This window comes from Crocodylus porosus, unplaced genomic scaffold, assembly GCF_001723895.1.
Source record: "Crocodylus porosus isolate Cpor-Errol unplaced genomic scaffold, CroPor_comp1, whole genome shotgun sequence".
Lineage (NCBI taxonomy): Eukaryota > Metazoa > Chordata > Crocodylia > Crocodylidae > Crocodylus > Crocodylus porosus.
Genome location: NW_017728937.1, coordinates 4,257,422 through 4,282,577, shown reverse-complemented (window position 1 = coordinate 4,282,577; position 25,156 = coordinate 4,257,422). Strand labels below are relative to the sequence as shown.

The following is a 25,156-nucleotide window of genomic DNA, read 5'->3' as shown; positions in this document are numbered from 1 at the left end:
TGTTCTACCAAGGCCGCCCTTACCCTCTGTCACTTAAACGTCTTGTTTCCAGGCACAGTTTCTTTTCTACTAATGATTATTTTGCTGGGAGAGGAATCCTAAGGGAGTTCGGTGCCTGTGTATCAAAGGGACTTATGCAGCACATCCCTTTGGGTACTGCCAAGAGTCCAAGCCTGACTCTCTGTTGATGTAGACAGCACCAGTTAGTTCTTCTGTAGCTAGCTGTGGTCCAGTTGCCGTCTTCCTAAATTAGGAATATCAGGATTTGACTCAGCGCATCCCTATCACTTCCAAGCTTGAACACTTTCTCCCCTTAATGAAATTATAGTAACACAAATGCAGCAATCAATTTAGATTTAAATGGGCTTCTCACCAAATGCGATACTATCTGACCAGCAAAATGGGTCCCTGAGTCATTAACACACTGGCTATTTCATAGGGTAGTTATAGAAGCTGGGATTGTTATGCTTAACACTAACTTGCAATGGAGAAAAAGGCATGCTTTAATGCAGGTCCTCTATAGTGTATAAAAGGAAATCTCTAGCAGGGCTCATTTAACAACAAAAGTTTTTGTTCTGTTGGGGCTTAATAGTATGGAGTTAGGTGTTGTGTTATGCTGTGGCTGTCCATTAGACCAGAATCACTTGAATGTTCAGATATTCGCTCCCTAACTCTGGGAACTTGGATTAAAGTCAAACTAGCTCCAACCCTCCCTGACATGAAGTCTGCAGAACCCCGTGGCCCTCGGACAGTTCCTAGTTTCCATCTGATAGAGGAACGAACCAAAACGAACTGGGAGAGAATTGAAGACTATATGCAGTGCCTCTAAACTGTGTTCTTCGCCTTACTGGTGGGGGCAGGGGGTAGTGTCTCTAGGTAGCTAATGAACATTTCATTTATTCTGTACTAGGAGACTTCCTCCCCATTGTGCCTAAGGAAGGATTTATGCAGAGGGGGCTCTAGTCACTCACCTTGAGGGCAGTTACCATGGCAGCCCTAACCCTGCATGACACACAAAATACTTCTTACTGGCATGACAGAGGCCAATGACTGGGAAGTTCATGCACACGGGGACCCTGATTAATTAAGGCAGCACACACATGCTGCAGGTGCAACCTTTGCTTCTATTCAAACATGTAAAGATACTGAGTGTCCCAAGCAATGACATGGCTGGGAGCAGCAAATGCATGCGCACGCACACATACACATACAAACACATGCACACACAACTCAGGGTGAAAAATCACAACTGACAAATCACTCCAGGGGCCAAATTTTCAAGAGTTCAGTTCCAACTGCAGCGCTCAGACCAGCAGTGATGGGTTTCTAGTGACAGCTGCCAAAGCTGGGTGCTTGACTTTTCTGACAAATTCAGCCTCACATTACCAGAGAAACTTTTGGCCTTAAACCAAAGCAGTGACACAAATTCACCTGTGCCCCAGATCACCCTGTCTGTGACAGATCTCAAATGGAATGGGACAGCAGGACCATGTCATCCCCTGTACAATCTCTATACCACACAGCAGTCAGCCTCTGATGGCTGCCCAGGGTTAGCAAAAACTCCATTAGTCTGAAGGATATGGTAAGAACTGGCAAAAAGGGGTTAATAATTCCAACAGGTTGGCCTCATCCCAGGCTATAGGGAACCTATGGAATTAATGCTGGCTTCGTGCTAGACCTACCTGGAGGCGGAAGGTCAAATTTTGCTTTGTGTAGCTCGACCATAGACACTTGCAGTTGTTCGATAACAGTGTCATCTTCATAGTGCAGAGATGAAGAAATTTTCTCCTGTAGGAATTCACGTAAGTCTTCCAGGGACATCTTCAGCAAGCGTTCTAGTGGAAGGCAGAAAGCTCAGTGCAATAAGAGGCCACCACAGTACCACAATTAGATTTTTTCTGGCTAACCCAGCTAGGTGCAGAGTATATTTGACTGGATCAGCTGTTTCAAAGCTAATAACAGCAGGGAAGTTGCTTACATGTCAAAATTAATATCTGGGGAAGAAGAAACAATGCATGTCAAAGGAGGGCTTCCTTCTCTCAGGGGCCGTTTGTGGTTCTTTCTCTCAAATGAACTTGAGTCCCAGGTCTGGTGAGAGTCAATTAACATGTGCAGCATTGTTCAGATGCAGTTCTTGGTGACATGAACAGGATCAGTCATAAGGTTAAAGGCAAGTGCGTTTGCATACTATAAAATCAGGGTCTAGGCTCGATTCATGGGGACAGAGGTGGGGGGGAAGCGCTTGTGTGTTTCACGACTGTTTGTGAGACTTCTCTTTTACACCGCTAGGGGGAGTATGGCTGCACATTATGTGTGCTGCAGAGACAAGTAATGCAACACAAGGACCTAGCCTAGGGCCATTCAGGGCAGCTCCTCAGAACTGGTGCTTCCCACTATTCAGGTATCAAACAGATGACTTGACAATCATCTGTGACATCACAAGAAGGACTGCAGTGGGCTACCAATCCTACCCCACAGTGTATCAAGGCTTCCATTTCCCAGCCTTCCTCTTTATTCCCTTCACAGACATAACCCAGGTCCTGTATATTTTTAATTGCCAAGAAGGTTATCTTAATAAAAAGTACCATAAGCTTGGAATGGATATTTCCAGATATGAACGTGCAGACAGGCTGCACAGAGCCAGTCACAAGTTGCACCCCACCAATCTAAAAGTGATCATCATATGACAGGCCTCTAATAAATGGCACTCTCATGCAACTCTGATCATATCACCTGCAGCCTGCCCACTTGCCTGATTTGCAATATTTCACATTTCAGAGCAGCTTTAAACTTCTGCACCCTCCCTTTTTTTTTTGACCTCCTCTGTTGAAAAAATTCCACAGGCTCCAGACCCCTACAATACTTCACTCCTTGCTCAGTCACAGGTTTGAGATCAAGTCTCAATCTTAAGACCCACGAGGGATGCAAAGAAAAATTAGCACCAAGGAAAAGGAGATTTCTGACTTCCCAGTGAGACCACTAGGAATTGCCCCACAAAGTCCTGAGGGTCTCAGGAAACCTAATGTTAGGGCAGTGATAGATTTTATTTAGAGAAAAGTTACTTTCGTTTTTTTAAGTTTAAAAAAAGTTCACACATTTTTCTTTCTTCCTCTGACTCCTAATAAATTGAGCTAAGAAACACAATTTTGCAGGGGGAGGCACAGAAAATAAAAATAGGTCTGCTAACGTCTTAAAAAGGTCTTTACAGTCCTCCTGAAATACTTCAAAGGGAAACTCTCTCACATGTACCAAACAGAGTAGCTGGCGGCAGAACAATGTGCCACGTACTGTACACAGCTGTATACACTGGGTGGAAGAATTCAACACAGGGAAATGTTTTCTGTGTTCTTGCCTCAGCAGAGGAGATGTTCCTTTGCTGGAGTGGGAACAGCACACTGTGGGTTCAAACTGCAACCAACCAATGCTTGTGTATCTGTCTGAACCAGAGCTCCAACCAGGGCCTGCTGAGAGAATGCGAAAAGCTGCATCCTTCTGTGGTACCCAGCAGAGGTTGCTGTGGTACCATATTTATGTGAATCCAATGACAGGAAAATAAGAATCAATAGCGAGGCCTCATCTTCAACTGAAAATGAGCTAAATTCAGGCATGGTATGAATGAGTGCAACTCTAGCAGACCAATTAGAGCAAGAGAAAGACTTTCACAGCCATGCTGGGATTTTCTTTTCATAAACCCTTCTGCCTATGGAGGTTAAATTCTAAAACCCAAATCCCAGGCTCTTTACAATGGGATCACCTGTGCCACACAGAAAAGTTGAGTCATCCTATTGAATGCCTTACTTTTGTGCAGCTTGAGGATGGTGTAAGCCATAGATGTCAGAACCCGCTCTCCTTCCAGGATGTAGATATCCCACAGCCGCAAGGTGAGAGTAAACGGTGTCTGTACATGAAAAGGAAGTTGGTTAGGATGGTCCAGACCCTTCTCCCTGAGGTTATGCTGACTAGACAGATGCACATGAGGACTGTGGCACACAGGCAGGAGCATACACATCCCCATTACCTTTGGTTAAAAACAGTAGTCAACACCACTTTACTGGCCAAGCAGCCATAGCGAAGGCGGACACAAGTTCTTTCTTTGGGACTGCACGGTGACAACAGTCAGCCTAAGCATAATTACAGGATGCCTTACCTTGCAAAGCCACCCTCCTTACACCCAAGTTCTGCAAATATGTAACAGCTTCGCTATTTTCAAGGTGGAGTCCAAGAGCCAATGGCCCATTTAAGTTGGACACCCTAGGCCTGACTGTCTAGGGCAGTGGGGACCAGCCTCTTTGGCAGGTGTGCCACAAAGTAGCCCCACACTCTCCCTGAGTGCCACTCTGATCCCCTTCCTCTGTCTGAGCTGCTCCTTCATTTTCTGGTCCCAATTCTGTGCTCCCAGCTGATCTGCTGCTCTGCTTTCTGTGTCCTGCCCTTTGCTACTTTGCTGCCTGCCCCCTCTCTGATCTACTGCATACCAGACACAGACTCCCTGTGCCACAGGTTAACCACTTTGGTCTAAGGCTTCTTTGTACCATCTGGTTGCACAACGGTACTCTGTAGGCCATAGGGTAGGGGATTTATGTAATGCAAATGAGTCCTTGTGTGGCCTAGAGCCACCTACTGCCACTCTGCATGGCTACAAAGGTGTTGCAGGGGAAAAGGAGGTGCTGCACAGGCTCTTAAGTATACCACTGATTCCTGTATGCTGGAGTGTTTTAGAAGGACCATAAGAACCATTTAGGGCATGATCCAGAACCACTTAAATAGGAGTCATTTGATTTTCAAAGGTGTCACACAACCTTATTTCTGAGGGACGCCAAGGAGAGCTGCAGGTGCCTTATGGATCATGCAAATCATCCTGTACTATTGTGCTGTTGTGGGGCTATGTATTTAGGACCCAAAACTTACACCCATAGTTTGAAAATTTGGGCCTTAACAGTTAATTTAATTCATGCAACATTAACATTAAGCTTTGCACTTCAATTTCTACTGAACAGTTCCAGGGTTCTTTACAAATGTCACTGGCTGCTCCACAGTGAGGTGGGTGCTGCTATCCTCTGCATAAAGGTGGTGAAATAGACTCCAGGAGGTCATTATCTTTGCAAGTTTGAAGTAGAGCCAGGAGCAGGGGAGAGAAAAATCTCTCGACTCCCAAGCGTATGTTTCTGCCCCCAAAATAGGCTTCTGGCTATTATTTGTGATGACTTGATTTGTGAAAGCTTGCTTGTCACTGCCACTGAGAAGCACGGAGTTATTTTAAGCTAATCTGCTGTCAGGCATGTACTTCATGAAGATATTCACAACATCATACCCTATAAAATACTCACAGAATCCTGTCTGCATAAAAACTGGGCAAAAATTCAGTTAACAGCAAAGCAAATCCACCATAGGGGCCAAACATTACTAAATGGAAGATAATCTACAAATAGTTCTCACCCGGTCAATGAAGCACTGCAGGAACCACTTGGTTGTGTATATCCCCGTAGTCATCTGCTCCTTGTCCTAGAGCAAGACAGCAAATGAAGAGACATTCATTGCACCAGACAGGCTGCTAGAGACAGCGAGTAAAGTTCATACTTTTCTTTTTAATGCTGTACTGGGCACAAGGCCTGGAAACAGCTTGCCAGGCTCTAGATAGACCTATGAAGCACCATTTAATCCAGAACACTTCCCTTGTCCCTTCTTGAAACAACAATACGAAGAATCACTTCAACTGTAGCCACAGTTTCTTGCTGAACCTGAATTATCTGTACATTTGCATCCCGATTTCTGGATGCTTTCTCAGCCCCACAGTAGGGGATTTGTGCTAACAGGTTTTCTGGCCCAACTGCCAGTAGCTGCGCTCATCAGTCCAGCTGGGGTGCTGGGAGTAGTGAGGGTAAGAGTCTTTCTGTGCCAGTATAGAAATTCCCTATATCCCCCCATCCCCAAAGCCCCTTTCCACCTTTACTATTAACTTAGTCTCGCAAATGACTAGGTCCTGTAATGGGACAGATAGGCCAAAACAAGTATCTACACCTTACAGCTGATTGGTCACATGCCAGTTAGCTGAAGAAAACTAGCTTACCTCAGTACTCGGGCTATGACCACTCTGTGTAGGACAGTCGGACCCCAGTCCCAGGCCCTTTGCTAAGAGCAGAAGGACTGAGCTTTCCCATACGCTGTCCTACAGGGAACACAGCCTGCTCTCTAGTCAGTATTTATTGGCTCCTGGAGTCTTTAGAATTAAAGTATTTATGTTCCTGTTGGCTGCTATGTGCTTCTCCCCACCCCTGCTCTTGATGGCCACAATTAAGTGAAAACCCATCCTGGTTGCATTACACTTGTACAACCAGGGCTGGTTTGCTGGCAGCCCTAAGCAACAGCTATTTTGGATAATAACAATATAAATGGCTTTTTCTGGAAACATGCTACTGAGCCCCTCTGGGAGGGTAGAAAGCCTTCAGGAGCCTGCCTCCAAATTCCAAGCATCTGAAAATACATGCAAAAAAGGAGAAGCAGGTGTCTCAGAGTAGCTGGTTAGCTGTCAGGGCTCAATCTTATCCTACATGTGCTGCTCCAGCTGACAACTGGTCCCATACCATCTGCTGGTGAGAAACACAACTGGAGAGGCCAAGCCAGCAAAATGAACCATCACATCAGCTCTCCTATTTCCTGTCTCCCTGTGTTGGAAGGAAGGAAACTTACCCAAACAGCAGGACTGGCATGGGAGAAGGTTAAATGAGAAACATGTGAAATTTTACATGAGAAACTGTAAAGTGAAAGTTCTGGGCTTTCCAGCACCTTTCATGAAAGGAGATAACACCCTGAAGGATTTATGGCCAGCACAATGCACCTATGCCCTTTTAGTGCCTGAAATAATTCCTTTTCCACACATGGATAAACCTTCCTCTCCCTGCCATCCAAGAGAAATCTGGAAGCTGTAGAAGCTCTTGTACAAATGCTGGTGGCAAACCATGAAATCCAAATAATTCACTTCAGCAGTGTTCAGGAGACATGCTGTTTAGCTAAATACCTGCTTCCCCCGTGGCTGACGCAGTTCTATGATGAGGAACACCCAGGAGGTTATGAGAGAAGAAATTACATTATTCGCTGTCATGCAAAGTGCAAGATTAGCATTTGAAAGCCAGTAACAAAGAAGTACCATGTGCTTCTTCAGCTTTGGAAACAGTTTGCTTAAAATCTGCTCATGGTGGGCTTGAAACCGCTGCAGCTTCGGGAATCCAGGAATGAAAAACCCTGTAAACAACACACACACAGAAGAAATTAGGAACAAATGCCAGCAGCAGTGACAAGGGTGGGCCACAGGCTTGGTTTCCTGAGCATCTACCTCTCCTGTGGAGCTCAGCTCCTAGAAAGGGTACACATCAAGCCCCAGAGCAAATCAGGACCCCCAGACATGTTGTTCAGCATATAGATTCTACCCCTTTAATTTGGGCAGCATCAACCATATACCAAGCTGGTTCTCCTAAAACTGTTCCTCTTGAGCAGGCCAGTCAATGCTTGAAGGTACCATGACAGTCCTAATCAACCTAGGCTTGATCCAGGACACGCTGAAACCAATATAAAGACTACCATGGACTTGCACCGGGCCCCCTGTTTACATGACATGATAGATTGATTGTTACATTATCTCCCTGTGCATGCACCCCCTTTGCCTCTGTTTAAACCTGCTGTTTATAACATCTGTACAAGATGTCCTACCTCACCACTATAATCTAGCAGCAGATCCATCAAATGAAGCTTTCAAAGGGTCAGAGATCAGTTCTGGCTTCCATGTGTATCCTCTGCTTCTTATGAGCCAGACCCCACTTACGCAATAAATATGTGATGGTTTTATGACAGAGTATAAAAGGACATGAGCAGAGTCCCTGGCTCTGACTTTCCGCAGCTATCAAACACCACACCCCACCCTTCCTCTTCTAAAAAATAAACTCTGTGATCAGTCTCTGTCATTATTATTATTTTTCTCTTTCAGTTTAAAAACCACAATAAGATGAAAGGCACTTTAAAGTGGTTTGTGTAAAATCATACATCATGATTCCTGACAGTGTCAGGATAAATGCATTAAGAAAAGTTTCCAATGGCATGTTTGAAGGAGAACACTGTATGCCATATCTTATGCTAGGTTTGCACTAGATATTTTTTTTCTGCCTAGAGTTAATTAAGGATAAGGACCAAAAGACAGGGATCCAGGAACACACCAGTGTCTACAGATCTGTTAATTACCTTGAGATAAAGTCCAGAGTAGATAAGCCAAGTTTTTCAACTATAAACTAGTCAGCATGCAAGCGGCAAATCCGGTTCTATGCAGACAGCACCATGCGCATAATTGAGGCATTATTCCTTTAAACAAGCCTCAAGCACCTTGGGGACAAGACTTACAGACCAAAAAAAGTGACGTGAAGGCTGCAATCAGCAGCCATGCGAAGTCGATAGAAAAGGGTGTAGTTCTGTATTTCTCCTAAGCCTTACCATGCATTGCATGCCGCTGATTGGTCAATAGTTGTGCCAGTGCCCAAAATGCATCCTCTTCATTTAGGTACATCAGCAGGATGGCTGCGATTTGACTCATTCCTTGGCAGTAGCTCACTTCCTGGAAGAGCCCAGAAGCACACATGCTTATAACACAAGGCTAACTCTTCAACGGACTAAGTTGTGCCCATGCAGAAAAGCAGCTTCCACAGTTTTCATTAGGCAAATGCAAAGCTTTGTTTAAAAACTCCAATACTTCACTGCTTTTGACCCCTAGCACAGATCCTTGTGTCCCTCATGCCCTGAGGATGGGATATTCAAAAGCACATACATGCTTATAGCATATTAAGAAGCACAAATCCAGCTGACTTGCAGTGGGGTTCAGGCTCTTAAATCACTTAACACCTACACGTCTCACCCTCGTTGTTGTAAGGCCTTCTACTGTTTATTCCAAACTTCAAAGCTTCCCTCAGAATAAACATGTTATGTTCCTGGTATTCCACAAAAGGCTTTAACACTGGCTACTTTTAAACCTCTGGGCCTATCCATACTGTGGTTCAAACCATGACAACAGCAGCTGATCCTGACTAGGGATTAAGGGGGAGTTTTGCACAAGTTCAGGCATCTAACACCTGACATACTGGAAGTCAGTGGGTGTCCAGCTGCTACTGGGTCCTCTCCCTGCTAACTCTGTACCATTCAACTGCTAGATAGCTCCTCAGGGACTCCAACACCAGATTTGCATTAGGTCCAAGAAGCAATCTTTGGCAAGAAGCAACAAGGTCCGAGAAGCAAATCTTCTGAGACAGGTTACCAGCCAAAAGCCTTTTCAGCACTGAACACTGACAGGTTTTAGATCAGACTTTTCATGCTACTCAAACAGGCAAGGAGGCTGAACCCCCCATTCACTGAGAGGGCAGGTGAAGCAGCAGAGTAAACTCCCCCATCTACTCCTAACTCAGACCTGGAAGGACCACCTTTATGGGCCAGAAAGTAGACCATGATCTAAGGCCTCTCAGCTGAGGAAACCAACCGGAAGGCCAGATACATGTGGGAAAGATATGGACGCTTGCCTTTGGGAACTAAGCTGGGGCGATGATCAAGTCATTTCATGCAGCCTACTGTGCAGCTGACATTCCAACTTTCAATTGCTAGATGCATGAATTTGCACCAAAGATCTAAAAAAGACAGCAGAGCCGGGCTGGGATGAACCTGATACCCTGAAGTGTCCTAAGAACTCAGCTGTTCCTTTCCTGGTAGAAACGGCTGGTTGTGACAAGTTCTGTACTGCTGGGGTAAACCTGCTAGCTTTAAGCCAACTGTCTTATTTTGTTGGCAGTGTGAGGCAAGGAAATGTGAACATGAACTGTAAAGATTCATTCACAAATAACATGTGCAGCTATTTCAAGAAATGCCATAAGGGATAATAAACAGCATATGGCTCTGCTGTTATCTGGGATTTCTTTAAATGTACTTGTACCAAAATAGCTTAAAGGGAAATCTGGTAGCCCCTTATATATGCTGGGAAAAGAAGATGTACTATTATTTTGTCCACATGCCAATCCAGACCTTCTGGATTCAGCATCCACCACTGGTGGAGGGAAGCAGCAGACTCTGTAGCTAATTTAACAATATTCTCCACTGATTCACTGTAGTGCATTAGGGTCTTTAACTACGAGGACAGAACTCAATACAGAGCCAGGAGTCAAAAGATGAGGAGATTGTATTGGGACAGAGGGCAGGATTCATAGGAAAGTCACATAGGCAAAGATTATGGTAACGAATAATTTCTTATCCTGCGATGATACCATCCAAATCAAATCTCTGGGATGGAATGACCAGAAAGTCCCGAACCTACTGCTCACTCTGTGGCTTTTATGTTTACTGTTTAATGTGCAAATATATCCAATCCAATAAATGCTCTATTCAAACGAGCATTTATTTTCATCAAGACTTTAACTGGAAGGTCCAAACTATGGAAGTCAAGAAAGAATTATTCAGAATGTCACTAAAAATCTTTGCCTCTGGTACACTTCCTTGACCATCACAGCAACAACACTGCTCCAAGCCTACTACGACATGGAATTACTTACTTTCACCTGAGCCAAGAGCTTACACTCACCGTGTTGTAAACAGAGTAGGCTGACAGGACATGAAACAGTTCTTGTTGCCTACACAGAAAGAGAGGATGGTAAAATTTCATATTGCGGGGTGTTCATTTTGCACAGTCAAGAAGTATTTCACAGAAAACAATAGTTTTTGGTTTTGTTTGCTTAATCTTCTTCTGAAATACAGCAAAACTCAGGGAATGAAAAAAGGTCATCCCCACCCCTCTGATTGTGAGGAAGGTTTGCTTTTCTTTTTTTCAGCAGAGGAATATCACCAAAACCCCAAAGCATTGCTGTCCATCAGAGCAACAGGTCTGCCCAGAAGGCACCTGTACACAGCTTTCAGCACCCTCCCATCAATTGTTTCTAACAGTCCACTGTTAGAAGCTACAAGACCCAGAAAAAATAACATCCTTTTGGTATTTCCTCTCACACCTTTATTGCTTGTTCAGAAGGAGTTAGGGCACAAAAATGCAGTGCAGCGAACAGGGATTTAGCAACCTGACTCTCAGTAACATGAGCCAGTACACTACAGCTTGCACCTGGACTGAAAATATCACCACCACCTCATGTACCTGCACCACACCAGAAACATGCACATATGTTAGTAAATCAGGAGACATAAATAGAGGGTCAGGGCATCAATAACTGTAGGGGGAAGAGGGGAGCGATTTCTCTAACAGTTTCTACCACCAGGTTATAGTTCCCTTCCTTGAATGCAACTATATCTTTTCAGCTTCAGGAGCAGGAAAGACCTCTTTCTCCTTGCCACAGCTCTAGACATGCATTTACTTGTCTCCATTTTACACTCCCTGACTTGGGGCCTGGAGCCACATGGCTGAGATTTAGACTCCACTCCTCTTAGGGCCACTCACTGCTGCTCTTTCCTAAGCTCCCTCCGCCCTCAAGCACCTTGCCTCGGCATTGCTGCAGCTCCCACCTATGGGAGCAGCAGTATCGCAATGCACCTGCCTGCCAAGCGGCTCTTTTACCTCTTCCCTGTTAGTTGTGCTCTTGAGACCACAGACAATAAGCAATGGTGACTGCATCATACATCCCTCAATGCTACAGGCCCACCCCAAGAGATTCCTGTGAGGAATCAAACCAGCTGCGATCCTCAGTGAAAGACATGTCTCATAGGTCTGGTAAGGACACACGTTTCAGGAACTGTGGCTGGATGCAACCTAGCCTGGAATTAACCAAAAGATACTTGACACAAAGCTGGTGATTTCAGACCACTTCCTAGCAGAGAGGAGTCCACACCAAAACAAACCAACAAAACAAGCCTATGCCAGCAGAGGTACAAGCACAGACACTGGCTGTGCATGGAGACAAAGGTGTCTTCTCACAGCTACAAGTCACTGAGGCATACTGGCAGATTGGCAAGTGTAGGAGGGGCTGATGATGCTCCAGTTGCAGTCTTTGTTCTGAAGCCTGAATATCAGCTCTGCAGGCTGTCAAACTGGTACCTTTTTGGGGTGGTCAGGTCAGGGATTAGATCAGAGCAATGACCAGCAAAGAAACCAGCTAGGAGCCAGGCGACCTGTACTCACTTGACTCCATAGCGATCCCGGAACATGATGTGATTTCGAAAGGTGCGGTTGACATCCAGATCTATCTGCTTGATTTCTGATGAGAAGCTCTTGGCTTGTTCTTTCATTTTCTGGAGAGAAGCGAAGGCAGAGAAAAGAAAACTATTAAACATCCTCAAATATAATCTCTGAACGTAAAGCCCTCCATGGATGAGGACAACAAGAAACAACCTGCCAGATTACAGAGCAAAGGCAGAATACAGAACAGATTTTACAGGGGTGTAGGTTGTAGCCGTGTTGGTCTAAGGACATAGGAAGATAAGGTGCTTTGGGTAAATGTGATATTATTATTAGACCATGATTCTTAGAGTGAAAACAAAGCTATAGCCTGGCTATGAATTATTAGGGGGAAAAACACCCTGTGGTATGTCTCTGTGTTTCCTCATGTCTTCCCCAATGATACTGCATTCAGGCAGGATGCAGGGTCATTCATTTTGCGCACAGTGAAGTTTGAGAAGCTGAGCTATTAAACAAGGCCTGGTCCCCTCCATTACCAACTGTTACTACAACACAAGTGCAGGAGTGGAAATACAAGCCAGACCATCTAGTAGATGTTGACTAGAAACATCCTCTACTGCATAAGTTCAACCTTAGAAGCACTGAATACGAAGCTACTTAACCCTATGGAGGCTGTCAGATGAGAATATCAGGTATGAAGACAAAATGTATCCATCTGTGCACTGGGGGTATGCCATAAACATTTAAGACAGGGGTGTCAAATATCTGGCCCACGGAGCCCAATCATCTAGCCCATGGTGCTTGCTGGCCATGGGGCTTGGACTAGACTGCACATGGTCAATACTGGCACCGGCCCCAGGCCCATGTGCTGCACACAGCGCCAGGGTGGCCTGGGGCATGCACTGCACACAGAGCATGGCACCAGTACAGGGCACAAGCTGCATATGGGGCCAGGGCCAGGTTTGGGTACATGCAGCATGCAATGTCTGCAGCAGACTAGTCCCGTGCACCAGATCCAGCATGTGGGGCTCATGTAGACCCCTGCCCCATGGAACCTGATGAGTTTGACTGATCTAGAAAATGTCCCTGCCTGGGTACCTCTGCACAGATGAGTATGTCTTAACGTTCTGTTCAGGGGTACTTCCATTAAATAAATCCCACCATGAAGACACCACTGTATTGCACAGGCAATGGTGGGCTGGTGCACAACACCCCTTTGAAGGCTTCTTTGTTATGGAATTACCCATGAGAAAAGGTGAAGCTGGCATGCTCACAGCACTGAAGTCTACAACATTATTCCCCCACAGAAAAGCTCCACACAAATGCCAGATCTCTGACCTCCTGGGACCACTTCAGTAGATTTTGGAATGAACTATTTCTATTTTGATCTGCGTTGTTTGTAAATTCAGACCCTAACCTCTTCAAGGAAGGGGCTTTGCTATATTCTGTATCTAGTAAACATTAATGTTGCTGTGGCTGCTTAAACAAAAACACATTTATTATTAATACACACAGCTCTCAAGCTAACAGAAGAGATTCCCCTAAAGTATTCATAGGCTAAATGCTGTGCAGGGCAAGTTTTTATGGTTCACGCTGCCCTGTGAATTGCTCTCTAATTTCAATACATCTCCCTAGAGAAACAAAGACATCTTAAGCTTATCAACCCATCCTGGGGCGTTTTCAAGTAAAGATAATACTGAATCATAAAGACCAGCTTTGTGATGTACACAAGGACTAGAGCACAGCTAAGTAAACTAGAAGAGCTAAGAAGCAAAGTAAAATGCATAGAAGTGGCCACTGGCCAATTCTCTACCACACATGCACTGAAACACCAAGGGATGATACTCACTAATGGAAAAGGGGGGGGGGAGGGAGGGGGGCCCTTACTGCAATCAAAGTAACTCAGACAACTGATTCAATGTCCACCCAACCCTGGCTCACATTGTGAAAGCCCCAAATTCTTATTCTGCCTCATGGAAGAATATCCTCCTAGCCCAGGAGTGGTCAATTATTTTGGCTGGAGGGCCACTTAATGAGTTTTAGGGACCTATCAAGGGTCATATCCATTTCTGTGTCCGTCTCTCATTGTCTCTCTTCCCTCTCTCTGGGCGTGTCTACACACTTACTAATGTGCCATAGTTACTGTATATTAAGTTTAATACCTTTATTACCAGGTACTAAATCAATGTATAGTAACTGGCACTACTGAGCGTAAGCACAGTTTGCCATGACATGCTAATGCACAGTAGAACTGGTATACCGCGCATTCAGCGTCTTGTGTAGACGCACCTTCTGTCTCTTTCTCTGTGTGTGCATGCATCTCTCTCTGTCTGTGTCTCTCTCTCTCCCCGCTTCCTTCCCTCCCTCCAGAAGCCCCCAGGAACCCTGAAGCTCAGCTGTGGACCCAGGCAAGAGCTGCTGCCGTGTTGGGCAGGTGCCAGTGTCAGCTTCAGCCAGGTTCTGGAGGGAGGGTAGAAGGGAGGGAGGGGAAGCAAGACAGAGAGACAAGAAGAGACAGAGTGACGCTGGCACCCACCCAGCACAGCAGCAGCTCCTGCCTGTGCCCGCATCTGACGCCGCTGGCAGGTTCCAGGTCAGGGCTGTGGTGGGAGCTTCCATTACACCAGGAAGGTGGCAGGTCAACTGCAGACGCTATGGGCAGGTTCTGCATCCAGGCTCCTGAACCTGCCCACAGTGACAGCTGACACCACCACCCACTCACAGTGTGGACTGGAGGCCCCACCTGGGTCCACAGCTGATGATGCTGGGCCAAAGCCGTCCCACTTACCCAGCATCACGCAGTGGCCACGGCTGCCCATGCACCAGATCCAGTGAGTTGGCAACCATCCACCCACGGGGCCAGACTGAATCCAGCGATGGTCTCGATCTGGCCTGCTGGCCTTATTTTACCCACCCCTGTCTTACCCCCAGACGTGGCACCCAATGTAACCCTGTGCATGGCAAGCAAGAATCACTTTGCCGTCTTTCAGTATCCAGTCTCATGCGTATCCTTCAAGTACCACTGATGACCACATAATTACCTTTCTTTTGAGTCCCCAGGGCTATTCCATGAATAAAATATGTTCTGCAACCAAATTTTCAATTGGGCAGAGATCCATTTGCAGGGCAGGACATACACAGCTGAACAGGAGATGAATAGAGGCCATGCTGGAGCCAGGCAGTGGGACACCACATTACCATAGGGAGACAGGCTTAGAGCATTAGTAACAGATACTCCTTTCTATAGTAGGGAGCCATTGCTTAAGAGGGCTGCAAAGCCAATTCAAACTGCCTGCAGGCCATACCACGTTGGGGTGCGAATGGCAGGCACATCACAAAGCTGTAAGGCTGTGAGCTATTGCTTTCACCATAAGGGCTTATTAGCTTTGCAGAACACACGCACCAAGATGAGCATTTACTTGTTCACGCAAGTGATGGGCTTTTGAAGCTGGTTCCCTCTGCTTAGTTGCACTCTGTTGTTTAGCCCTGCAGGGCACCTAAATGGATATAGGAACGGCAGTCACTAGCTGGAAGTGCTGACTCTAAAGTTACTGTGACCAGTCCCGTCCCATAGTGTTTTTATTAAAAAACTGGTAAAACTTAACATATGTCTAAATTTCTTCCCTATGGCCAACTCCTTTTCTTCCTGCCCTCTCTGACCTTGCAAAAGCATCCTGCTGGGGACTGAGGTTCCATGGCAAAAGTCACCTAGGAGATCAGGTCTTCCAAGTCATGTTCTTCCCATCCTCTCACTCCTTTATTAGCAGCTGAACCCAAACACTTCTGATATGAATATCTCCAGGGACATAACAGCTTCAGGGGCACTGCATCCAAATCTAAAACCACTTGTTTCAACCTGGGGCATGTAACAGGACATTCTTGGCATTTGGGATATTCTTCCTTGTAGTTATGGGTGAGGGTTTGAAAAGATAAAATAGGGAGATTCTTTGTGTCAAGTGCCCATCAACACAGGGGACTTTGCATGCTGGCCCAGACGCCTCTTCCAGTCCTCTTATTCCTATTACCAGCTACATTAAGCCCCAAGTCATGGGGTCACAAGACAAGGCCTCAAGGCCCACCTGTGGGATGTGGCAGTGGCAATGCATGAGGACAAAAAGTTGTGAAGGGATACTGGATGTACCCACAGAGAAACATGAGCACTAATCTGCCTTGGTGGAGGAATACAGGGAAAGCAGGTCCTAACAAGAATCCATCCTGAAACCTGGCCTCTAAGTCCTCTTGTGAGCAAAACTGAAATGAGAACTAACTGCCCACGCTCCGTTTAAGCAGTTAGACAACCTCCTTGTCACTTGCATTTATTCAGATTCTTCCCCTGGCCATGCAGCATGGCCAACCTGGACAATCCTGCACCCTCTGTGATACAAGTGACAAGATGCCAAATTACAACACTAGAGAAACTTAATTATTTCTACCCACTAGAACAATCTCGTTCCCACATTCCTGAGAGCCTTGCGCGATGAGATGCCAGCAGGATTTTGCTATTAATATCTCTGCTTGACTAACAGTAATGAGCATTAACATTATCCTGCCTAAGAGGAAGAGAGAGATCAGACACACTTGAGCCTACTGGATGTGACACTTAATTCGTGGCCTCTATCACATTAACACTGCTGGGTGGTGCTGTGCAGGCTTTACTCTGTTGTTCTGATTGCCAAGGAATAAATAACAAAGAACCCGGTACACTGAACAGCAGTCCCGCCAGCAGTAGCCAGATGGGGGAAGATCACTGGGAGGTGCTTTCCCCTCCTCAGAGTTAAAGTTTGCTGCCCCTACAGCACTCTCAGTTTCTATTAGGTTCAGAGAGAGAAGGCCAAATGATCCCCATATCACTCTTGTTGGCCGGCAGGTTCAGCTGCTCTGTAGCAGTGCTATCACCTGCAACCTGGTTATATCTAGGCTCATGGCAGATGACAGGCTTGGAAGCAAGAGCTTTTTTTGCTTTTTTTTTTTTTTTACTCACAATTACAGAGCTGGTCCAACAAAAAATATTACTAAAAAATCTTTGTTTCACCCAGTGAGATAAAAGTACTGTGATGGTGGATTATTAAGTTGTCCATCTTTCTCCATCTATGGTCTTGTTGCATACTTCAAAATGTCACCTCTTTGGGACAAGTACTATTTTGCCCTGTGTTTGTATACCACTTCACACAATGAGGTCCTTCCAGCTCTATGACCAGGGCTCTGGTCATATAGACCAGGGGTAGGCAAAATGTGGCCTGGGGGCTGGATGCGGCCTGCCAGGCCATTCTATCCCGCCTGCAGGACCCCTAAAAAAATTTAGAAAATTAATATTTATCTGCCCCTGGATGCCTATCATGCGGCCCTCGATGGCTTGCCAAAACTCAGTAAACGGCCCTCCACCCAAAATAACTGCCTGCCCCTGATATAGACAATAAATAAGTAAAGAGGGGTTACTGGTCTAGCAAATCAGTGAAATGCACATTAAAAAAATATTCTGCAGAATAATCAACAGGATTACAGCAAAAACATTTCTACTACAATCAGACTCTATGATGATTTCTCATTTCATTACTCATTCAAACTGTGTGTATGGATGTTGTTTATTTCACAGCAAAAAATCCTCAAGAGAGTCAGCTTTGTAAAGTGATTTAATGGGAAGGAACAGAAACAAGGCTTTTCCTATTTGCACAGGATTTCCTGTAAATTGAAGGATTTTTAATAGAATGCTTCAAGAGGATGTTTCTATAAAAGAGCTGAAGAGTTGAAAATAATAAGAGCCACTGCAATCTGAGCTGTTAGGATGTTGTGAGCACATGCCCTATTTTGCTGAAACTTGCTTATGTGTTTTGCAAACTAGACCCCCTAAATTCACCAACTGTCATGCAGATTTTTAAGAGCATGATTTTCTTCTGGCTTGAAATAGATCAGACTGCTAAAAAACACCCTCTCAGTGTCAGTTTAAAAATTTATCCTTACTACTCACTGTGCACTTAAAAAAAGAAAAGACCACCACCCAAAATGTTCAAAAATTTCAGGCATCTTGGTTTTTAGGGAGCTAACTCACTTTACAAAGGGATCAGAAAATACTGAGCACCTCCCCTTTCAAGGCATCTCAAGTTGGGCACCCAAAATTACTATTCCCATTTTAAACTTCTTGAAAGTTGAAATTATTAAGCTTTTATCTGGAGATGCAGTGACTTGTAAAACTTCTGCCTGGTAGCCACCTTGTAATCACAGCACAGAAATCAGCATGCAGGACCTTAATGGGGGTGGTGGGGCAACAGGTAAGAAAAGTTTAACCATTTTATTTTCAGTCCTTGTTGTCACTTTAAAGCTTTCCTTCACAACATTCTCAGCTGCAAATGGGATAAAAACACATCTCCCAGATCTGTGGTAGTAAGGGAAAGAGAAGAGAGAGCAACAAGCAGCAACTCAATAGTGGGATACAGCACAAGGTGTGAACACTTGCTGGACAGTATTTGTTACACCAGAGGTTTCCAGGTTTTTTAAACCCAAAGGCCAATGTCAACCCTCAAATTCATCACATACCTCCCCCTTGCACCCTTCAGGTCAAACTTTAATTTGTAGGGATGGGGGAGGGACAGATGCAATCTACAGACCACAGTATGGTAATTACTGCACTATGGGGCAGGGCACAGGCTGCTGTCCCCTACTCCAAGAGACCACATACATAAACCATCGGCCTTCTACACATTCCCACTTCAGAAGACTCCAGACACAGACCCATGGGCGACTGATGACACACCTTAGTTGGGGGCTGGGGTGGGCACTTGCCCTCCCAGCATCCAGTCATCAACTGGTGGGGGCCCTCCCTGTGGCAAAACTCACTGACCAGGAAGTGGCCGTGGCGGTGCTACATCCAGCACTCCCACTCCCTGGCCGGCACTCATGGGCGGGCACCAGCACTCCCGCCTTCTGCCCCTTGCCTATCACCTAAGCGGGGAGCACAACTGGTCGGGGGTTCACCAGCACTCTCAGGGGCTGCGTGTGCACCCCTGTGCATTCCCTACATGTCGCCATTGCACAGACCCTGAGCTTCTCCATCTCCAGTATAGTGCATCCTTCTCAGGGAGCATGCAACTTGAGAGACCCCTTGATTTACCCTAGCCCTATCTTAATTTATTGCCATCATACCTCATACTTCCCTTCATTTTTCTGCTTCATAGTCTCGACGTCCAGCAGGAGCGACCAGACCTGGCCTCGCACCTGGAGGGGGATCCCTTTGTAAACCCTGCGGCACATCTGCAAATCAAAAGGAAAATGAAACAAAGTTAGTGGAACAAGTCTCCAGGAGTGGAGTAATTTAATCACCCAATCACTCCCTAAACAGAGCATCTTACAGACACCATTCAATAGGGAAGTAAGTGACTGGGAAACCAATGACCCATCACAGTCTACTAACAGCCCTTAAGAGATCACTTCCATTCATTAGGAGGAGCTTTCCCTTGGCAGTAAGAGTTGGGAGCATCTTGACTCTGGTCCTTTTTTCTGGATTTTCCATGCTGTATGGCCAGAGGCAACCACCACGTGGACCAGGGGCCAAGAAAACTAAGACCCAGCTCTGCCACCCACTGGCTGCAATATGTTGGCCAACTCACTTCACTTGACCATGCCGCAGAGGCATGTTTACCAAAATTAAGATGGTACCTCCCTCTCTCCAGAGGCTGAGAAGATCCCTGTAAATGTTCAGTGTTAACACCCAGTATCAAGATGCACTGTTACCAGAAAACAAATTTTGCTTGGAATATCCATGTTTCTTGGAAGAACCAGACCCCAACTTCTATACATGGAGAACAGACCCCAACTTCTCCCTATTCCACATGGAGAACAGCTTGTGTATTTGATACATTACCAGCCCATCCCCTTTCTCTCCCAAGAAATCTGCATGGAGCTGATCGCACAGGGGTGGGAGATGCAGTCAAGGAGGGCTGTGGTCTAGGAACACACAGGTTAAACCAAAGATCTTTGTGCCATGCAGGGAGCAGGATTGCTGCTGCAGAGGAAGGCAGAATCCTCAGTGCCTCCATGTGAATAGTCCAGAATGTCCCCTCACTTTAGGAGAAAATGCTTCTCCTGTCAGGTGGGAGGGCAGCACCCTACCCTCAGATACAAAACCTTGGGAGGTGCTAGTGGAGATTCCCAGACAAGCAATCTGGTCCTGCCTATCACTTTTGGCAGGGGAACTGAACACAACTACTGGGAAGGAAGTAAAACTGTGGCAAGAATATTTCTAACACAAGGGGGGAAAGCCGGTGTCTGTACAGATCTGAAACTGCTTTGTTTTGCCCCTTCTTTTGCTTCATTTATAAAGCCAACCCTTGCTGAAAAAAGCTCCCTAAGCAAAGGGCAACAGAACAACCTTTTAAAGAAAGTTATAGCCTTATTGTTCCTACTAGAAACAGAGAAGTTTTGGGTTTTTTTTTTAAAAAATGTCCATTTCTGAATATTTTCTCCTCCTCAGTTCTTCTCACTCTCAAATTGTCTTCCAGATGTACTGTAAAGCCAACAGCATTACTCTTTGCAGTTAAGGAGTCCTTCATGCTTTCTTTTATCTCAGTACGCTGCCCAAAGTCTACTCCTGTCACCCATTTAATTAAATTCTGCCTGCTGTTTCCACAGGCATTTTTCTGCTCTATAGGATGGTGTTAGTAAAGGCCAGCTGCATTATGCTTGTCTATAAGGTTTTGATGGGCTCATAAACAGAATCAGAGGCAGTTTTCTATTTTCCTATTGACATGCATCTTGCATAAGATCACTTTTATAGGACCATCTTCCTGCTTCAGATTCTGAACTTAACCAAATTTGTATATCACACTAATAAAGAGAATATGGAGCAGATATGTATTCCATGGCCTGCAGTTTACAGGCAGGAAATGCACTTATGACTTTGCAGGATCCACTTGCAGGATCTACTGTTTAGGTAAACCCCTCACTGAGTTGTGCTCCTCCTGGATTAAAAAGTCATGAACTCACATTCCCATGCTTTGTTAAAAATCTTGAAGTAGTGCCTAGCCATAGCAGTCAGGATCCAAGAATCCATTGGGCTAGGTGCTACAAACACAGAACACAACAAGAGTCCCTGCTTCATGATGCTCACAATCTACGTATATATGTAGCACATGACAGTAGGTGGATGCAAGCAGACAGATCAATGGGGAAGCACTTGAAAATAATGAGGTCATCATACCTGGGTTCAGGTTCATAATGCATATTCAACGTGTCTATAGGTCCCCAGAGAGCACTCCAATCCTCAAATGTTGTCAGCTCAGTATTTTTATCTACTGTAAATACTCACAAAATGCCCACCCTACTTCTAAGTCTAATCTACAGATGCTTCCTCCCAGGTGCAGTGGAACAATTTTGAGCACCCATCATGTTTTCAAAGTATCTATGCCTGGAAAGTAAGTAAGCAACACACCTAGTGATGAGCATCTGTGGACTTAAACATGCAAATACTGAACAAGAACATAAAAACAAACAGCACAAGGGCTGTCCAAGGGTAATTTTTGTACTATCTGAAATGTAATTGGGGAGCCTGACATTAAGAAAGATATCATTCCATACAGTTCTGGTTCATTATCTGTTACTTTAGACCAAGCCAGTTTCCTTCAACTCCAGTTCTTGGAGGAATACTCAAGTAAAAGCAAGCATTGACTGGAGGGCTGAGAGCAGGATTACAGCTGTCCTCACTGGAGACAAGGTTCTTTGGGTAAATTTGGTATCTTTTATTAGACCAACTCAAATAGTTGGAAAAATTATTCTTAGCAAGCTTTCAGGCACCAACACTCTTTGTCAGGCTCAGGAAGCATATGTGCTCTTCCTGGATGGAGTGGTAAAGCAGCCAGAGGCCAGTACATATGCAAGAAAGCCAGTCATAACTTCACAGTCTTGGCCCAAGCCTTAGAAAAGCTCCATCATCATTTGATCTCTGGAGCGGTAACCTGTAGAACACTGCTACTCCTTCCTATTCTGCTGCTGGATCAGGTTGCACTGGAATGCAACCAATTTAAAAACAGCACGAAAGAAGTGAGCAAAGAAAACCTATGCATGTGCAATGACATAATGAGATGGAACATTAAGCCAAAGAGGCTTAAATAAGCCTTGCTGAAGGCAGGTGTCTGAATGGCTGTAGCACAATGGCTGAGAAGAGCCCAAACAAACCTGATTTGAATATGTTAAATTTGCCTCGTGATTAATTTATTTCCAAAAGGATTAGGAGAGATCAAGGATAACTGATGTTTTCCTGAGGTACAATGAGATGCTCAGCTCTGCAGGGAAGGAAGCATTTTGCTTTGAATTCCCAAAGATGTTAGTGCTGCACTTTAATGAACACAGATTCACAAGCATTTAGTAAACAGCTTTCAGCTGCATCTTTGTGCCAAGTCTCTCTCTGTTGGGATGGTAGCAGAAACAAGAGGATGTCTTAACTAGCTATAACATAGCTGTATTCAACAAGCTGCCACCCCTACCCCCCAGCCCTATGTTCAGCATAGAGTACAACATGCAGTAGCAACATCCTTCAATGGATGGGCACTTCTCCAATACCTGGGTTCCTTAGAGATGAATCAGTGATCTTTTTATAGAGGAAAAATGGTACTGATTTACTTGCCTCTGTTCTGAGACCAGAAGTTAAGCTCTGAAAATGTTGAGCAAGAAGAAAGAAACTTCCAACCCCAGAGAAGGACCTGATTCAATTTCTTCTTGTGACAAAGGTGGTTGTTTGACAGCTCAACAAGAGCCAGGCTTTTGGGGTGCAGTACTTTTTTTTAAAGGACACAAGGTAGTTTCTAACATGGTCTGCCAGCAGTCAAGCTAATGGCTCCCAGTCCTCATGGACAAAGTCTGTTAGGAGCCAACACTGCACTTTGGCAGCAGCCTGAAGAAGAGTAACAATGGGGAAGGCTGAGAGCAGCTCCTCCATTTCTACAGTGCCCCAGTGTAAGGTGGAATCATCACACTGATTTGAATCGATGAGGCTTTTGGATATGAAGGACTTCAAGGGGAGCTCCAGTTGTAGGTACTTTAGCTAAAAAGAGCTTGGGAACAATTGACCCAGGTACTTCCCTTTCTTTCCACCTCTTCCCCATGCTAAGTTACAATGGGATGGGACAAATTTTATTTCTGGTGTAATGCCATTTATGAAGGTCAGGGCCTAGCTATTACACTAACCTGAGGTAGTCTCAGGCAACTGAACAGTATTGTCTCTATTCCAGATATATCATTTAACTATGGGACGAGCTAAGGGAAGAGGTCACTGCAAGGAACAAAACATGTTCTTCACTGGGGTTGGCTAAGAAGCATTAGTGACTCCAGTTTGGGATAGTGAAGACAAGGAAATCTGGGGTTTAACCCCAATTACCATCACAATTTGAACCTTAGAGGAAAGGCTTGAGTGAAAACCCAGATCTCAGCTCTTCACTGCAACACTACCCTGAGTTAGATCACTTGGGTTAAACAACTTGAATTAACATCCACTTTTTTGTGGTGTAAGACACATTCTTTGCAGGTAAAGCGATATAGTCCCTCTAGTGTAGGCCTTGCTATCTCGGTATAAGTACAGCTATTTCTGTTTGGAAAGTAAATAAACTAAACCAAAAAAGTACCATTAGATTAGCATAACTGCATCCAAGCTAGGGATGGAATTATTTTAGTAAGACACACGTGTCTCTAATAGGAACTGCTCTACTGGTACAAATCCAGGTATATGGCAGGCCTAAAGCTCAGCCTCCTGTGGCAGCAGCTGAACACAAGTCCCAGGCTTGGCCCAGAGCCTTAAAGTGAACCTGTAGTTTTGTCTAAACTGTTACTTTACTTTAAGGCTCTTTTCATTAGGAGAATCCCACACTAGTGCTCATTAGGAGATAGATGCAAGATACAGAAAGGGATTAAAGATATCCAGGTGCATGGAGATCAGTTATTTAAGAACCCACTGGGAACCATTCAACGCAAAGCAAAGCTGAAAAAGCCAAGGGAAGCAGGCAGACACCCAAAGGAACTCTGAAAGAGGAAACCTTTTATTGAGAAGAGCTGGTGCTTGTGAGGAGCTACAGCTAGATAGTTCCTGGGTGAAGCATCCTACCCTGTGCTGAAAACACCTGCATTTAATGTCAAAGAAGAAAGGGCTTCTTTATTTTAGACCAGGACTAACTTAAAAGAGCCCCAGAGTTCAGTGACTCATCTATCAATGGTCTCGACTTTTTCTGGTGAGGAAGTCTTGGCTGTTACCAGATCAGGGAGCTCTCTGCAAGGTGGAGGCTGGACAGCTGTTCCTACAAGTGTAACCCCATGAGGGACATAGGGGAGAGGGTTTCAGTCTCCAGTGACACAGTGTTTTTTTGTCACTGATGACTGTCCCAAGCTCAGCCCCTGGGAAGGCCACTTACCTTTGCCCTTTCACCATTTGTTTCTAATATTTTGTATAATAAATGTTTAAAATGCCAAAAATAATAATAAAGTGTCTCTCTCTCTCACTTTCATGCTTAAAGTTTCTATTCCTCTGCAAGTCGCTTGTTCTCTGCCCCTGCTCCCTCCTTTAAGCAGGGAAAGACTGGTTCTTTACCCAGAGTTTCTTCACTAAATAAAGGAGGGTCTTACTTATGTAGTCAAATGGAAAACATAGCAGAGAATCCAGCAAAGGAATTAAGCAAAAGAGAAACATATGCAGACAGCAGAGGGGATTCTCAACTCAACTAACACTAACTCAAGTGTGGCCAACCTGCCGCATGCCTGATGCAAGTGGCATGGCTTGGGCAAAGAGCACAGGGCAGGAAGCAGAAAGCCAAGCAACAGCTTGAGCTGGGGAAGGGAATTGGAGTGGCACTCAGGGAGAGCATGGCTGCTGCTGTACTAGATTATACACCACTGTTTCTTCTGTGTGGTATCCTTTAGCCCTGAACAGGTGGGAACCCACTGGGACCACACAGTCTTGGATACAATGATGGAGCAGCAGGCACTATCAGAAACAATTTTCATAAATCTCTCACAGACTTCTTCTTCACAGATGTCCCTTGTCATGACAGG

General features: G+C 45.1%; 1 protein-coding gene across 2 annotated transcripts in view; it reads right to left on the bottom strand.

Annotated features, from left to right (window-relative positions):
- The window catches only part of LOC109318198 (USP6 N-terminal-like protein), a 164,396-nt gene that overhangs the window by 6,245 nt on the left and 132,995 nt on the right, over positions 1-25,156 (bottom strand). For both annotated transcript variants that reach the window (XM_019547288.1, XM_019547289.1), the window contains exons 8-15: positions 19,271-19,378; positions 12,137-12,246; positions 10,598-10,646; positions 8,476-8,596; positions 7,145-7,239; positions 5,437-5,502; positions 3,799-3,898; positions 1,683-1,835 (exon numbers count right to left, since the gene is read on the bottom strand). In XM_019547288.1, the coding sequence (XP_019402833.1) occupies positions 1,683-1,835; positions 3,799-3,898; positions 5,437-5,502; positions 7,145-7,239; positions 8,476-8,596; positions 10,598-10,646; positions 12,137-12,246; positions 19,271-19,378 (802 nt within the window). The remainder of the gene's footprint in view (positions 1-1,682; positions 1,836-3,798; positions 3,899-5,436; positions 5,503-7,144; positions 7,240-8,475; positions 8,597-10,597; positions 10,647-12,136; positions 12,247-19,270; positions 19,379-25,156) is intronic.